Here is a 17,867-nt window from a genome sequence, read left to right on the forward strand (position 1 = left end):
GAAACAGCATTAAAATAGGCGACTCTCATTACTGCATTTCTTTTAGTTGACGGCTCAGGTTATATACAGCGTCATTAGGAGACAAACTTTTAACCAAATAAAAACCAATCGCAGTCTTCTTAGAGCAATACACTAATAATCAAAATTAATCATTGTTAATTCAAATGTTTGAGCCTTCCTGAATAAAATCTGGTCAGTCTCAATTTGCAAGTGCAGAGAAGCTCAAGTAGGCACCAACAATACAAACTGGACATTAAAATTCACAATTACGTAGAATTCAGTTTTTTGCTTTTGGAAAAGGAAAGCTGAATTTGGTATTTCAGTTTTGGATTTAACAGTTAAAATTTTCAAATTCTGTACATTGCCTCATAATTTAAGAACCATGATTCCACACCACAGTACCCAAAATAATCAATAACATAACTTCACTAAGGGAAAATCATGGTGACAAATCTATTAGAATTCTGCAAATAAGTGACAAGCAGGAGATATAAAAGAGAGCACTAAATGTAAAAAAATTTGCATTATCAAAAGGCATTCAGTAAAATGCTGCATACAAGACTACTTCAGAGCCTTTGGTGTTGGGTTAACTATATTAGTATGGAGAGAGGATTGGCTAACTATTAAAGAAATAGGAATGCAGCTTTTCTAGGATGGCAACCTGTAACCAGCAGAGTGCCACAGGGACCAGTGCTAGGGGTACAGTTATTTGCAACATATTATTGACTTGGGCAAGTAAAGTGAATGTCTTGTAGCTAAATTTGCAGATGACAAAAATAGGTCAAGTCTGCAGAAGTTAGGTGGCCAAAAACACTGCAGGTGGAATATAATGTGGGAAAATATGACATTGTGCACTTTGGCAGGAAGAAAAGGGCTGGATAATATTTAAATAAAGACTGCAGAAAATTACAGCACAGGGATTTTGGAAGCCTTGTGCATTAGTCACAGAGAGCTAGTGGTCAAGTTCAGAGGGTACTGGGGAAGGCAGATGGAAAGTTGCCCTTTATTTCAAAGAGAAAGAGAGATATCAAATAGTGAGGTACAGCTAAAACTATTTGTAACACTAGTCAGCGCACACCTGGGATACTCAACAGTTTTGGACCCCTTATCAAAGGGAAGATATACTGGTATTAGAAGCAGTCTAGTAAAGATTCATGAGGTTGACCCTAGGTCTGGACAGACGGTTTCATGGGGACAGGTTGACTGTGTTGGGCTTATACTTGGATTTTATAATAATGAGGCAATGAGATTCTTAGGGAACTTGGCACGGTAAATGCAGGAGGGTTGCCTCCCTTTGAGGAAGGCAGTCTAGGACGAGACAGCATCATTTCAAAATAAGGGGCTGCCCATTTCTTCTTGGATGAGAGTCAATTTATAGAATTCTTGAATAAAGACAGTAGTCAGATCACATCTGGAATATTGCAAGCAATTTATGCTGCTTTATCCAATGCCAAAACTGCATTGCAGGCAAACCTGAGATGACTCACTTCGTGAATTCTTGGTATAGAAGGGTTTTCTGATGAGGAGAGGCTGGGCTCATACTCACTGGAGTTTACAGAAGTGAGAGAGAACATTACTGAAATATTACTATTGAAACATTAAATTCTTGGGGGGCTTGGCAAGGTAGATGCAGACAGTTTTATTTTCTCTTTGTGGCAAAGTTTAGGAACAGAGGTCATCACCCCACCCACACCGTTTCAGAGGGTCAATCTGTGGAATTCTATACGGTTGAGGTTGGATCATTAAGACTAAAACAGACATACTTTTTAAAATCAGTAAGGGAATCAAGGGAATGGGAAAAGGCAGGATAGTAGAATTGCGAAACATGTCAGCCATGATCTGACTGAATGGCAGACAGACTCAATGGGCTACATCAAAACCTACATTTTATGGTCTCAGTGAGGAGATTTCCTGCAATGGGCAAAACATAGAACGGAAGAGCAAACAAAAAAATCATGGGTATAAGTTTAAATTCCAGTTTCTCCTGAATACTTTGCCATTAATGAGATGGATTTGTGAAAATAAAAATAGCTGACCAGCCAACTGTGTTATCTTCTGTTTGGCTACCAATATTGCTTTCTTCGTCTTCTCTTCCTTTTCCAGAATCTGTTGTCGAAGCTGTTCTTCAAGGTTTGCTTTATCCTGCAGTTCCTGCCTCAAGCGGGCAAGTTCACTGTGCAACTGGGAAACTTCATCTTGCAATTTTTTCGCTTCAGATTCCTTTTCAGTAACAGACTAACAATAAAAACAATTACTCTAAGCACAATTCTTACTTAATGACAGAACACCTTCAGATATTCGGGGTTGAATGGTTAAAATGCAGACACATCAAAAATCTGTACTTATTTTATATATTTATTAGGTCTCATGTCAAATGGTAATGCAGTCAGTGATGAATCGTGTGAATCACTGTTGTCAATTAATCAAAAGGGACTTCAGAGGACTCAGGGACCAGTGGTCATGTCCATGCCTCTAATCCAGATACTTAATGATGTGTCTGGACTAGTCAGTTAAAAATATTTTGGGATTCATTTGGTAGTGGCCCTGGAGTCAGGAGACCAAGGTTCAAGCCCCAACTGCTCTAGATACGTGGAGTAAGCAGATTAAAGTTATATCTGCAACTGGTTTGACAAAACAACTATGACAAGGACCTCTAGTGATGCAGTGGTAGATCCGTACCTCTGAGCCAGGAGGTCTGGGTTCAAGTCTCACCTTGTCTCAGAGATATGCGTAATAAATCTTTGAATAAGCTGACTGGAAAATATGTACAGACTTGGACACAGGGCAATGAAACCATTAAGTCATGTAAAACTTCAGGAATCCAAGGTTGAAAGGCACTTGCTCTGAAAAGTTCTGTAGCGATCAAATCAAATGCTGAATTACCCAATTGAAGAATGCTAATTTAATTGGGAAAAGATGTTAATAATCCCTGTTCGAGAGTGTCAACTAAATTTCAGTGAGTGGTGCATCACTTTTGTGGATTAGCTTTGGATTTAACTCCTTTCAAGGGCAGGTTGTATTGCTCTGAACAAAAGTGCTGGTTCCTTTAGAATTCTAAATAGCACTTCTTCAGTATCAGTTTAACAATTAGAACATGCTCAATTTACTTAATTGGGCACCTCTACCAACCCTATCAATAATAACAGAACCAAGAACTATCACATATCCCAACTACAGTCCAAGGATTTATAAAATATTGTGTCTCAATATTGGTGTTTTAAATGGATCCAAAGTTTGTTATTTTTCTGCAGACTGTTTTCTTGCATTTATGCAAGAGTACCTTCATTTAAAATTCTCTGTGTTGTCTATTCTGAAATGTATTTTTCTTTTTCTGGAATTTATCCTGTTCAACAGGAGTACAAACAGTGTAACCTTATGAATCTGGGATGGGCACTGTTGACAATGTACGTGTTTAATGCACATCCTCAACTGTATTTGAGATGTTGGTGAGCCTTGAAGTACTCAGTCCATTCGGTGCTATCAGGAAGGGAGCTCCAGGACTTGGACACGTTAAAAATGGAAAATAACAACGTAATCTTAAATCAGGATAAGTGAATAGAAGAGGAAATTGGAGGTGATGGCAATCCAATGCCCTTGCTGTAGTCCTGCTTCCAGGAGAGATCACAGGTTTGAGAGCTGTAGTTAATACAGCCTTAGCAAATAGGGACATAAAACAATCAACATGATATATGCGACTAAAAGTCAATGTGAGAGATCAATGTGGTAGATGGGGTGTTAATGAATTCAGTAGCTTCATCCTAGATGCTAAGCTACCCAACAGAAAATACCTCTTCTCTAACTTGCTCACCAAATGGGCTGATTTGAAATCTGAATTCAAACCTAAATGACCAGGTTTTACATGAAGTTATCCTATGTGCACTATTGAAGTGTTGCAAATGCAATTTAACACTGAACAGTCAGTAAATATTCCTTTCTGCCCTTATAATGAAAGGGAAGATCATAATGAAGCACCTGAAAATGCTTTGGCCTTGGATACTACCCTGAAGAACTCTGAAAGATTGAAAATGATTGGCCTCCAAAAACCACAATCATCATCCTTTATGCTCAGTATAATTCAAACCAGTGGAAGCTTTCATTCTCTCCCCCCCCCACCGCCATTCTCTGACTTCAAGCGTAACTCAAGTTTCTGTCACGATCAATCAATCAATCTATCATCGGCAGGGGAGGTGGTCCAGGACAGGAGCCAATGGTGATCAGGGGCCAGAGCTGGAGTGAAGTCAGGGTCAAGGGCAGCCCTGGCAGAACCAAAGCTGAGCATTGACCACATTAGCGGTGAGTAACTGTTATTGATAATGCTGCCATACCACATTCCCACACTTTGCAAATAATAATGGACTAATGGGGGTGGATTGTCTTTGGTGGGAAAAGCCTCTTGGGTGGATAGCTGTGTTGTAGACACTTTTGGAACTCACATCTACAGCACAACAGCTAGGATGTTGCTGTGTCCACGTCCTTTTCTGTATCTAGCAAAGCAGACCAGCTGGTGGAGGTATGCACCAACATCTTCAACCTCTTCTTCCTACAAACCATAATCCCCAATTGCTTCAAGACCACCATCATCCTAGTACCAGAGACTAGCAACAAGTCTTAAGGACTACCGCCCAATGGTTCTGACTGCCATAATCATGGAAGCGCTTCCAGGGGCTAGTCATGACCCACATCAACTCTGGTCTCCCATCCTGTCTCAATCCCTTATAATTTGCCTATCAACGAGATAGGTAGGGCTACAATGAATGTACAGGGCAAGGCAAGGGACACATGCCTGGAAATATCTGAACAAGGACATCTACATCAGACTCCTGCTTATCGACTACAGCTCTGCCTTCAACACCATTATCCCCTCCAGACTGATCTCAAAACTCAGACCTGTGTCTCAGCTCCGCCCTCTGCAACTGGATCCTCGAGTTTCTGACCCGCAGACGACAGTGAAGTATGCACATCCTCTACGCTAACAACACTGGAGCCCTCCAACGATGAGTCCTCAGTTCCCTACTGTACTCCCTACACACTCATGACCGTATTGCCAAATTCCAAATCAACGCCATCCACAAGTTTGCTGACAACACCGTGGCAGGACAGATAACAAACGAGGCATAATACAGAAAGGAGATAGAGGGCTTGGCGACATGGTGCAACGATCATAGCCTCTCTCTCAATATTGTCAAAACTGAAGAACTGATCACTGACTTTAGAAAGGAGGAGAACACACTCCCATCTACATCAAATGGAACTGATGTTGAGAAGATTGGGAGCGTCAAGTTCCTAGGAGAGACGATAACCAATAACCTCTCCTAGACTTCCCACATAGATGGTCAAGAAGGCACAGCATCTCTTCTTCCTCAGGCCGCTCAGGAAATTTGGCATGTCTACAAGGACCCTCACCAACTGTTAGAGATGCACCACTGAAAGCACACTGTCTGGGTGCATAACGACCTGATATGGCAACTGCTCTGCCGAGGACTGTAAGAAACCATGCAAGGTTGTATGCACAATCCAGAGCATCACAGAAGCCAATCTTCCATCCAGGGACTTCACTTACACTGTTCATTGTCACGGAAAGGCTGCCAACATAAAAGACCCATCGCATACTGGTAATGCTCTCCTACAACCTCTTCCGTCAGGCACAATATACAGAAGCCTGAACATATGCACAAGCAGATTCAAGAACAGTTTCTTCACTGCCTTTATTAGGCAGATGAATGGACTTGCTAAATTCAAATAATGCTGATCTTGCTAACGTTGATCTTGCCTAATGTATATCCCGTGCGATATAGCTTGTGTGCCTCTGTCCAAGTTTTCATTCCAACCTATGCTCTGTATGTTCTTACTTACTATGAACTGCCTGTACTGTTCATAATCAAAACTTTTCACTGTACTTAGGTACAAATGACTATAAATCAAATGAAATCCAATCCAGTGCCTTCAACTTTTTTTTCCATGTAGAGTCAACAAAATTGGCTGAAGATCAACATGTGGTTGCAGGAATCTCAGAAGATGATCAAGGTGAATCAACCACCAGGCAGCTCTGACTGAAGATGGATGTGAAGTCTTCAGTACGAGTTTCTGCACTCATGTTTGGGCTCCCTTATCATCAAGAATGGGGGACTGAGATTCTGGTCTGTACGGCATTCATAGGGCAAAGACTGTTGCTAAACAGTACATACTTTACACCAAAATACTCAAACCAAATTGGACCGTTGAAGCAATGAAAATACATTGGTGACATGTGTTGTTTTGACATAATTGCTTAAAGGGAACAAAGTCCTTTCCAATTTACATCGTAATCAAAGTGGCTGCAGAAAATACTGCGCAATTTATATCTGACCTGCATTTTCAACTTAATTTTGGGCTCTGTGTTGGCTGTTAATGCTTGCAGACTAGGTGCTCCAGCACTTGTACATTATTTGTGACAGAACAGAAACAGGCCTGGATTACCAAAAGGCATTCTAGTTAACAGGATCCAGGGTCCACAGAGGACTAATCAAACTTTAGCAAGTTGCATTAAAAGTTCGGTAAAGTTGTGTATTATTTGCTACTGAAACAGGTTTTAAATTACACGAAGGAAGAGAGACAGAATTGTTAAAGGGAACATTTTATATTTAGTATAGCTTCTATTAGTTTGGAAGATTTCATTTCTATTGACCTCACCTTCTGCAAGGCTTCAGCCTGAGACTCAAGTGCCTTTGCTCTAGATTCAGACTGGGCCAGTGTTTCTTGCAATTCCTGAGTGGCTTGAGAAGAGGACTGCTCTGCTTGTTGGTCTGCTGTAAGTTGAGAGGATGTCTCAGCAACCATCTGCAAAAGGAAAAGTTTGAATTATGATCCATGTAAAATAGTAATGAGCAATTATGCTTTTACTGTAAACAACCTGGCTAATGGCTTCAGAACGGCTGAACAGTAGCAAAGTTAGAAAGGGTAAACATTAAAGTTTGATGCAGGATCAGAGAGATCAAAACAAACAAACAAACAAACAAACAATCTGGTACTGAATGGATATATCAGTTGACATGCAAAGTTGGAAATTCCAGAAACAGATTAACATAAAATGTTATAATTCTGTACTTTGAGCAAAGTAGTACCTAACAAGGCCATTCAAGACAAAAAAGGCAACAAGTAGCCTCGATCAGGGGATGAGTGCAGCATGAATTTTGGTACAAATCAAGTCCGTAAGAATTTAAGAACATAAGGACCAGGAGCAGGCCAACTGGCCCTTCAAACCCGCTGCTGACGGCTGATCTTGTCATGGCCTCAGCTTCATTTCCCCACTCTCTCACCACTACCTTTAATTCTTTTACTGTTCAATAAAATTATCCATCTTAGTTTTAAAAACATGCAATGACGAAGCTTCAACTACTTCACTGGACAGGGAATTCCACATATTCACAACCCTTTGGATGTGAAGTAGTTCATCCTCAATTTAGTCCTAAATCTGCTCCACCTAATTTTGAGGCTATGCCCTCTTGTTCTCGTTTCACCCAGCAGTGGAAACATCCTTCCTGTTTCTATCTTAACTATTCCCTTTATAACTTTCTATGTTCTTATAAGATCCCTCCCCATTCTTCTAAATTCCAATATAATCCCAATCCATGCAGTCTCTGCTAGAAGCCCCTCAATTCCAGAATTAACCTAGTGAATTTCCTCTGCACCCCCTCCAGTGCCAGTACGTTCTTTCTTAAATAAGGAGTCCAAAACTGTACGCAATACTCAAAGTGTGACCTCACCAGCAGCCTATACAGCTGTAACAGAACCTCACTGCTTTTAATCTCAACCCCTCTAACAATGAAGGACAAAATTCTATTTGCCTTCTTCATTTCCTGCAAACGAGCCTTCTGCAATTCGTGCACAAGGACACCCAGGTCCCTCTGCAAGGCAGCATGCTGCAATTTATTACTATTATTCCTACCAAAATGGATGACTTCACATTTATCAATTTTGTACTCCACCTGCCACATTGAATATTGCTTAAGAAAGGTCTAAAAGATAGCACGAGTTAAAACAAGCCTCGAGGCGAAAGTGATTTGGGCACTGACGTCTTACTTAAAAAAAAAGTAAATAATGCAGCACCATTTAACAAAAAAAAGTTACCTGGTGATGGATAGAGAAAAACAAAGGGATTCGAAACTCAGTGAAGCATTGAACTAGGAACTGCACAATCTCAGATTCAGTATCAATCAGGCAAGAACAATGGAATAATTTGAGATTATGTTAGCACTTGATGGCTTTGCTGGAGTTAAAGCTCTGAATTGTCCAATAATTAATCCAGGAGAGTGAAATACAGGTTTTGGCAGCTGTAAAGCTAGGTATTTTACCCACATGCTTGTTTCACGTGTAACATTTTTCTGACGCTTTCGTGTCCTTAAAGGTCATTATCAAAGCTATCATAGGACCTGTGCCATCAACACACGATATTATAAATTCCAAATTTCTATGATCGTTAGTTTGGAAGAATACTTGCATTCATCAAGTAGGAGCGCGTGTGCGCAAGAGACAGAGAGAGAGAGAGAGAGAGACACACACACTCACACACCACAGAAAGGATGGAAACATTCAAACCAATAATCTTTTAGACTGGTTTTGATCAAAACATCTCTAACGTTTTACGTAATTTTGGAATTTCCAATACCTGCATTCAGTACACATTACCTTATCATATTGAGCCTTCAACTCCTCATATTGAGTCTTGTATCTACGGCCAATTTTTTTAACCTGAGTGATCGTTTTATTCTTTTCCTGAATATCTGACACCCTTGCCAACATCTCTTGTTTCAATTTATCCCGTTCAACAGTCATTCTACTGAGTTCAGTCTTCAAAGTCTGTACATCCCGCTGTGACACAGAGGATGATGCATTCAGTCTGTAATAAAGGCAGCATTAAAAAAAAGTTAAAATTTGCAACCCTGCATTAAAATGGCCTTTCAGACTTAGCTGCATTACAACACTGGCAGCTAAAAATTTCGCTTAAATACGATTCAAGTAAGCATGAGGGCAAGTGCATTTGTTAATTCTTAGCTTTTTATAAAGCATCTGCATAAATAAATTAAGTTCAACAGGGAATCCTAAACAATAATTAAGAGGTATGTTATCACAATTTACAAATTGCATAATTATGAGTCAAAGGTGCAATTTCTGTGGTCCAACGTTCATAGGGTTTGAAACTGAGTTAACATTTGAATCCAGTGACCCTCAATACATTAACTGTGCTTGTTCTGCGCAGATGCTACCAGACCTGCTGAGTTCCTCCAATAATTAATTTGTTTGTTCCAAATTTTCAGCATTGTAGTTCTTCATTTTATTTGAGGGATTTATTCTTCTACTGCAGGAGAGATGTGGTAAAATGAACCTGACATGAACACTGGTGTGAATGATTTTTACAAACAGAATCTATTAACAGATGTTACTGATGCAATATCCAAAGCAATATTCATTCATGACACAACTGCACTCTAGTTGAAGAGATGGACAACACTGCAACACAAAAGAAACTTCCATGCAATTAAGAATGATGATAATTCATTAGGAAGCAGTTGAAACAAAGATATTTGACAGTAAAACAATATGATCAGTGCAATCAATAACCCTAAAAGATATGGGTTTGTCACTAAGGACTGGAAAGATAATTTGATTAGCAAAACCATTGTTAACAGTCAGTCAGGGTTCCAGCACATGACAGTGATCAGCTGGAAAGTGAATGACTTCTTTATTTCCTTTTTCTAAAAGAATACCAATTCATTTGGTGTATAAAATTTCCTTTCAGATGATTAAAATGTGGGATACAGTTAAAAATTTAATTCATATTTTTGCATGGTGTCCCATATATCATCATTTTGGTGATGAATCTGACTTGTATAAATTGAGAACTAAACATGTTGAACTTGATAAAAGCTGAGATAAAGAAGCTGTTAGTAAGGTCAAGATAATGATTCCCAATTCATGACCATGAATTGCACAGATACTCAATTTCTCCAGGTGGTATTTCCTTTTTTTAAAAAAGGGCTGTTCAGGCAAAAAGATAATAAAGTTTGATTTTGCAATTTATGTTGCAAGTTTCAAAAAAGCATTTGCATCAGAAGGTGGTGTTTAATTCCATAAGCATTGCAAGCCAATATGAAATTTGCCTTCAAAAATTATCTTTCTTCTGTTTCCTATTTTCAAGTGGTTGAGTCTGGAGTTTTACAGGACAGAGACCCTCCAGCCCACTGTGTCCATGACAATCATTATTTCAGTCCTATTTTCCAATACTTGGCTTATTGCTTTGGTTGCTACAGCATTTCAAGTAACCATCTAAACATGTTAATATTGGAATGGCCTCATCTCTATCATGCATTCAGGCAGCAAGTTCTGAATACCTAGCACCCTTTCAGAGAGAAAAAAAATTCTGTGAATGCTCTCTAAATCCCTTGCCCCTTAATTTAAGACTGCGGCCCCTGGTTATTAATTGCCTTACAAGGAAATATTTCTTCCAATCTATACCCCTCAATTTTGTACATTTCAATCAGGTCACACCTCAGCCTTCTGTACTCTGAAGAAAACAACCTTACTCTACCCAGCACAGGTAACATACTGGTGAATCTCCTGAGCAGAAACCAAACAAAATCTTAAATGAATCAGTTTTAATCTTTACCATATTACTCAAGTATTTTGAAGCACTCAATAAATGCAAGGATTGTTTTTATCATTCATTTCGTTCTAGGTTTAAGGGCTGAAAGGGAACATCAAGACAAACTTGTAGGGATTACTTATAAGATCTCAATTTCCTTGTCTGGAAATTGGACAGCTATATCAGGAGGAGGAGGATAACTAAGATCAAAATAAGGGAAAAAACAAATCAAAGAAAAAAACCCAAAATTTTCCCAAGTGAACAGAGGATGAAAGCAACATAGTTATGTGCAAGAATATTTTCAGGAGTCATACAAAAAAGTGAGTACAGACACTGTTGCGGCATATTCACATACACAATAAATGTTAAATTCTGTACCAATATTCCCGATAACAGTTAAGAGATTGGTTCAGCATTAAATGCAAGAAACCCAACCAAACTAACTACCACAGGAGTAATTGAGTCCTAAAACAGAGAACTTTGTTTTGAGGTGAACAAAGTAAAGAAATGCAAGTAAGTCATCACCAACTGAAATATAAAACTTGTGCATGCATAATAATTCTACGTATTGTCAGTTGTTCAGTTACAGACTGAAACTACTCACATCTGAGCTATAGATAAAATTGCTTCTAATTTAGCAAATACAAATGCCCATCAAGCCAGCCCACTGGTGCAGCTGACAGGAGCAAGACTTGTAAGAACATAAGACACTGGAGCAGAAATTAGGCCATTTGGCCAGAGTCTGCTCTGCCATTCAAGCATGGTTGATAAGTTTCGCAAGCCCACTCTCCTGCTTTCTTCCCTTAACCCCTGGTCCCCCTGACAATCAAGAACTTACCTGTCTTAAATACACTCAATGACCTGGCCTCCATAGCCTTTTGTTTCAATGAATTCAGAGATTCACTATTCTCTGAAGATGTTTCTCCTCATCCCTGTTTTAAAGGGTCTTCTCTGTACTAGAAGGCCATTCCCTCAGATCCTGGTCTTTCCTGCTAGTGGAAAGATTTTCCCAACATCTACTCTGTTAGAGGCCATTCAGTATTCATTAAGTTTCAATTAGATCACCCCTCATCGTTCTCAATTCCATCAAGTATAGACCTAGAGTCCTCGAAGTTTCCTCCTTGAATGTTAAGTCTTTCATTCCTGAGATCATTCTCATGAACCTTCTCTGGACCTCGTCCAGGGCCAGTACATTGTTCAGAGACATGGGTCCGAGAATTGCTCACAATACTCTAAATGTGGTCTGACCAGAGCCTTACGAAGCCACAAAAGTACATCCCTGCTTTTATATTCTAGTCCTCTTGAACTAAATGCTAACATTCTATTTGCCTTTTTAACTACCAACTCCACCTGCAAATTTACCTTGAGGATCCTGAATGAGGACTCTCAAGTCCCTTTGTATGTCAGATTTCTGAATTTTCTCCTATTTATAAACAGTTTGTTGTTGTACAAGAAAAAAGTCAAGACAGGAAACGTTGACTACCTCACTTCTGCTCTGCCACACATATTGCTTGAACTACTGAACAACGAATTGTCTGTTTTTCTTTACTTTCTTGTATGTGATACTTTCATAGAAACTTTGAAAATAGGTGCAGGAGGAGGAGGCCATTTGGCCCTTCGAGTCTGCACCACCACTCAATATGATCATGGCTGATCATACAATCTCTGTATCCCTTTCTCACTTTCTGCCCTAGCGCCAAGGGCCATGTCCAGCTCCCTCTTGAATATACCTAAATGAACTGGCCCCAACATTTTCCTGCAGGAGAAAATCCCACAGGTTCACAACCGAGTGAAGAAATTCTCCCTCTTCTCAGTCCTGAACAGCCTAACCCTCATTCTTAGTTACCCCTAGTTGTGGGCTTCCCCAAAATAGAGAACATCTTTTCCACATTATGCCTATCTAGTCCAGTCAGGACTTTACATGTTTTTGAGATCCTGCCTCATTCTTCTAAATTCCAGGGAGTGTAAGCCCAGTTGATCCAATCTTTCCTCATATGCCGATGCCGCCATTCTGGGGTTAGTATGGTGAACGTTCCCGCAATGGCAAGAATATCCTTCCTCAGACTAGGAAGCCCAACTGCCTACAATACTCAAGGTGTTGCCTCGCCAAGGGCCTGTATTAGTGCAACGAAGACAACCTTACTCCGATATGCAAATCTGCACACTATGCCATTAGTTTTCCTCATCACCTGCTGCACCTGCATGCCTTCTAACATGACACCCAGGTCTCACTGCATCTCTCCTTTTCCTAAGTTTGCACCATTCAGATAATCTGGCTTCTTGTTTCTGTGACCACATTTATCTACATTATACAGCACTGGCCAAGTATTTGGCCATTCAGCCAGTCTGTCTAAATCATCCTGCAGCCTCTTATCTTCCACACAACACATACTGCCATCCAGCTTAGCGTCATCTGCAATTTGGACGTATGGCATACAATTGCAACATCCAATCATTAATGTACGTTGTGAACAGCTGGGCTCCCAGCACTGAACTCTTACACACCCCACTTGTCATTGCGTGCCATTCTGAAAAGGACCTGTTAATTCCGACTCTCTGCTTCCAGTCTGCAAACGGTTCTCTATCCACGTCAACATGTTACTTCCAATACCACAATCTTTAATTTTCCTTAGTAATCTTGTGTGGAACCTTGTCAAAAGCCTTTTGAAAGTTCTAATACGCAACATCTATTGATTCATTCTTGTCCACTCTATTGGTCACATCCTCAAAAAACTTCAAGATTTGTCAAGCATGATTTCCCTTTCGTGAATCTATGCTGACTAGGATCGATTCTGTCACCATTTTCCAAATGCTCAGTTATTGCATCCTTGATAACTGACTTCAGTTTTCCTTACTACTGATATCAGGCGAACCAGCCTGTTATTCCCCATTTTCTCTCTCCTTTAGTTTAAAGAAAGGAGTGTGGTTACATGAGCTACCCTCCATTCTACTGGAACTCTTCCAAAATCTACAGAATGCTGGAAAACTATCACCAAGAGCACTCACTATTTCTGGGACCACTTCTTTAAGTGCTCTGGGATGCAGAGCTTGAGGCCCTGGGGACTTTGGGTCTTAATCCCATTAATTTCCCCAAAACAGTTTCCTGACTAATAACAATTTCCTTCGGTTCTGCCTTCATGCTTCACCCTGTCCCCCTAGCATATCCTGAATGTTATTTCTGACTAAGATAATAAAGTGTGAAGCTGGATGAACACAGCAGTCCAAGCAGCATCTCAGGAGCACAAAAGCTGATGTTTCGGGCCTAGACCCTTCATCAGAGAGGGGGATGGGGTGAGGGTTCTGGAATAAATAGGGAGAGAGGGGGAGGCGGACCGAAGATGGAGACAAAAGAAGATAGGTGGAGACAAGAGTATAGGTGGGGAGGTAGGGAGGGGATAGGTCAGTCCAGGGAAGATTACAAGAGAGTTGCAGTGGGAGAGAGATTCCCTGAGGTTATTTGTGATTTCCTTTTGAAGACTGATCCAAAAAACTTGTTCAACTGGTTTATCACCTTTGTTGTCCATTGTGGATTCACCTGATTCTAACTACAAGGGACCTACATTTGACTTCACCAGTCTTTTTCCTTTTCACATATCTGTAGAATCTTTTGCAGTCAGTTTTAATGCTTTCCAAAAAGTTTACTTTTATATTCAACCTTTTATCTTCTTTTGCTGAATTTTAAATTTCCTCCTAGTCCTCAGGTTTGTTGTTTTTTTAGGCCAATTTATGTGCCTCCTCTTTGGCTTTAGCGTGGTCCTTGATTTCCCTTGCTAGCCATGGTTTAGCCACCTTCCCTGTTTTAGTTTTATGCCAGATAGGGATGTACAATTGATGAAGTTCAACCATTTGCTGAATGTCTGCCATTACTCATCCACTGTCAATCTCAAGTATCCTTAGCCAGCTTATCCTAACTAATGCATGTCTCATTCCATTAAAATTAACTTTCTTTAAGTTCAAGACCCTAGTTTCAGACAGAATTCTTCATCAAAACTGAAATCAGAAATCAACCATATTATGGTCACTCTTCCCTAAAGGCTCTCATACTACGTGTTGCTAATTAATTCTCTCATTACACAATACCCAGTCTAGGATGGCTTGCTCACTAGTCAGAAAACATCCCTCATACATTCCAGGAAATCCTCTTTCATTGCACTGCTACAAGTTTGCTTAGTCCAATCAATATGTAGACTGAAGTCACCCATAATAACTGCTGCAACTTTATTATATGCATCTCTAATTTCCTGTTTGATACAAATCCCAGCTCACAACTACTGCTTAGTGGTCTGTATACAACTAACTTTGCTTCATGGTGTTCTGCAGCTCCACTCATACAGATTCAACATCATTCAGGCTAGTGTCCTTCCTTTTATTTATTAATTACTCCTTAACCAGCAATGCTACCCCACCTCCCTTTCTTTCCTGTCCATCTTTCCTGAAAATTGAATAACCCTGGATGTTCAGTTCCCATCCTTGGTCAGCCTTGAGCCAGGTCTCTGTGATCCCAATCATATTGTATGTATTGATAACTGTTTGCAGTTTATTCATCCACCTTATTACAAATGCTCCTTGCATTGAGACACAGACCCTTCAGGTTCATTCCTTTTTGACATTTATTATCCTTTTAGAATGATGGTGCAATGTGGCCCTTTTTGATTTGTCTTTGGTTTCTCTGCCTTCTACTTGCACTTTTCCCCTTAGCGTCTTTTGTTTGTCTCCAATTTACTTCCCTCCTTTTGAGTATTAGTCAGTACTCTCCCTGAACTCCAAATGATTGTTCATTTTTAAATAAATGAAGCATCCAATACTCTACTTTACAACTAAATAACATTGTCAGTTTTGCATCAACATCACATGTATTTGTTTACCGAGCAAGTTCAGTCTTCAGCTTCCCAGTTTCTTCAGTCAGTTGCTGAATGCGTTTGGTATTTGTATCCTTTTCTGATAATAGCTTCTTGTACTCATCAGGATCAGTTTCTTTCTGCTGGCTGATTAATTGCTAAAATGCAAATATAATCACAATGTGACTGTTAGTAACATTCTTTTTGTTAGTTTCTCCTGTATATAAAGCTTTAAATTTTAAAGGAATAGTTTCTGGTATGAACTTGAGTATTTATAATTACGAGTGGCTATATACTAATAGAATGTTAAGTGAAGACAAGCAAGCAGTTAAATAGCATTATTTAGTTCAAGAACATGGAGTGAAAAGTCAATAAGCAGAGTGGGAAAAAATGGACAAAACGGCTGAGAAAAGAACATGGCTAAAACGTTTTATTTTACCATAGTCACCTTTCTATGGCAACTGCAAGTCTTAAATTTAAAAAGGTGGCTAGTTTCAGATCAGTTTCATGGATTTAGAAAATATATTAGCACCAACCACAACAACAAAGTTGAAGGCCTTCATGAAAGGGGCTAAATGCACAGTAATAACTGGAAAGAAACCATTGAGGTTGAAAATTTACTGCATACATAAAACAAGATGTAAAAAAACAGCCCTCCCATCATACCTGAGCACGGGCCTTCCAACGTTTGAGATCTTCATCAAGTAATTTCTTCTCTGCTTGCAACATGCCACTTTTCTCACTAAGTTCAGTATTGGACTCCTGAAGAGGCAGGATATCGGACTCCAACTTATAAATCTAAAAATTTAACAACATGATAAAGAAATATCAGCCAAAATTGAATATTCAAGATCCACATCTCACTTCAAAAACAAAATTTCTTTTAAAATTATCAATTTCAGTATGGTAAAAAGGTCAAATCATATGATGAAGGGTTTGTTCTATTCCACAGATTGATTTCATCACTTGACTCGTAATCCAGGGACCCAGGTAATGTTCTGGCATTCCAGTCTTGAATCCCAACATAGATTGCAATTCAATAAAAATCTGGAATTAAAAGTCAAATGATGAATGCTATCCACTGCTATCAAAACCCATCTGGTTCATCAAGATCCTTTATGAAAAAAAACTGTCCTTTCCTGGTTTGGCTTACACGTAACTCCAAGCTGAACAATACGTTTGACTCTTAACTACCCTCTGAAATGGCCTAGCAAGCCTCTTAGTTGAATCAATCAGTTGAAAGGGGGGGGGAAAAAAAAATGAATGGAACTGGACATACCACCTGGCATTCACTAAGACACTAAAAGCAGCAAATAAATACAAAATCCTTGTTATCCCTGCAAAGTTCTTCGTACTGATATCCAGGAATGAGTATCAAAATTGGGAGACTAATCAAGCAACTGCCTGACCATCATATTCACTAAATTATCACATACACACACACACACAGCAGGAGATAGAAGCATGGCAGTATACAATTAGGATCATGCTGCCTTTGGAGTTCTCCTGCTGATTTCCACAATGGCTCATGAATCCACACCCCTTAATATTGATCAATGACATGGGGGAAGCACTGAAGGTGCAACAGCACAGAATGTAGGTTGGGTGGAGGGACCACAACATCCATCACAAAATGGCTCAGAGGTATCACTACAGACCCAGCTGGTTAAGCCTTAAAAGGGCATAGTTGCTAGATTGGGTCTGCAGCAGGTGGTAAGTGAAACCAAACAGGAGGAGAAAACATAATTCCCCTCCTCACCAATCCGTCAGTCACAGAATCATCCATCCAAGACAGTAACCAGAAGAGCGGCCAGAGTCCTTGTGGAGAGTCCCGCATGCACATTGAAAACAACCTCCATTGTTATGTGGCACTGTCACCATGCTAAAATTAAGTTCAAATATATCAAGCAACATAAGGTAGAGCATCCAAGTAGCAGTATAGGCCATCAACAACAGAATTAGCAACATCATGATCCTGCATATCACCCACTGTATTAGTACCATCTAGCCAGGGAATTGACCCTGGTTCAATGGAGAGTGAACAGTAATGCCAGGAACAACACCAGACACTTAAATTGGGGTATCAAGTGACAGACATAGCCAAGCAATTCCCCAACCACAAAATCAGCTCTAAGCTCTGAAATTCTGTCACATCAACTTGTCACTAGTCATGAGCAATTGAAGAACTCACTCCAGACAACTGCACAAACAACCCCATCCTCAATAAATGGGGGAAACCCAGCACACCAGTGCAAAAAAGATAAGGATCAAACATTTGCAGCAATCTTCAGACAGAAGTTTTGACCAAATGATCCATCTTGGCCTCCTTGAGATGTTGTCAATCCATCTGATTCATTTCATGTGACACCAAGAAATGAGTGGAGGCACAGGACAAGATCTAAGGACCCTGA

General features: G+C 39.8%; 1 protein-coding gene across 3 annotated transcripts in view; it reads right to left on the reverse strand.

The window, feature by feature from the left end:
- tprb (translocated promoter region b, nuclear basket protein) overlaps nt 1-17,867 on the reverse strand; it is a 137,720-nt gene that overhangs the window by 61,536 nt on the left and 58,317 nt on the right. For all 3 annotated transcript variants that reach the window (XM_048538935.2, XM_048538934.2, XM_048538933.2), the window contains exons 29-33: nt 16,123-16,254; nt 15,484-15,614; nt 8,665-8,875; nt 6,670-6,816; nt 2,037-2,235 (exon numbers count right to left, since the gene is read on the reverse strand). In XM_048538935.2, coding sequence (XP_048394892.2) covers nt 2,037-2,235; nt 6,670-6,816; nt 8,665-8,875; nt 15,484-15,614; nt 16,123-16,254 — 820 coding nt within the window. The remainder of the gene's footprint in view (nt 1-2,036; nt 2,236-6,669; nt 6,817-8,664; nt 8,876-15,483; nt 15,615-16,122; nt 16,255-17,867) is intronic.

This window comes from Stegostoma tigrinum, chromosome 8, assembly GCF_030684315.1.
Source record: "Stegostoma tigrinum isolate sSteTig4 chromosome 8, sSteTig4.hap1, whole genome shotgun sequence".
NCBI classification, from domain to species: Eukaryota; Metazoa; Chordata; class Chondrichthyes; order Orectolobiformes; family Stegostomatidae; genus Stegostoma; species Stegostoma tigrinum.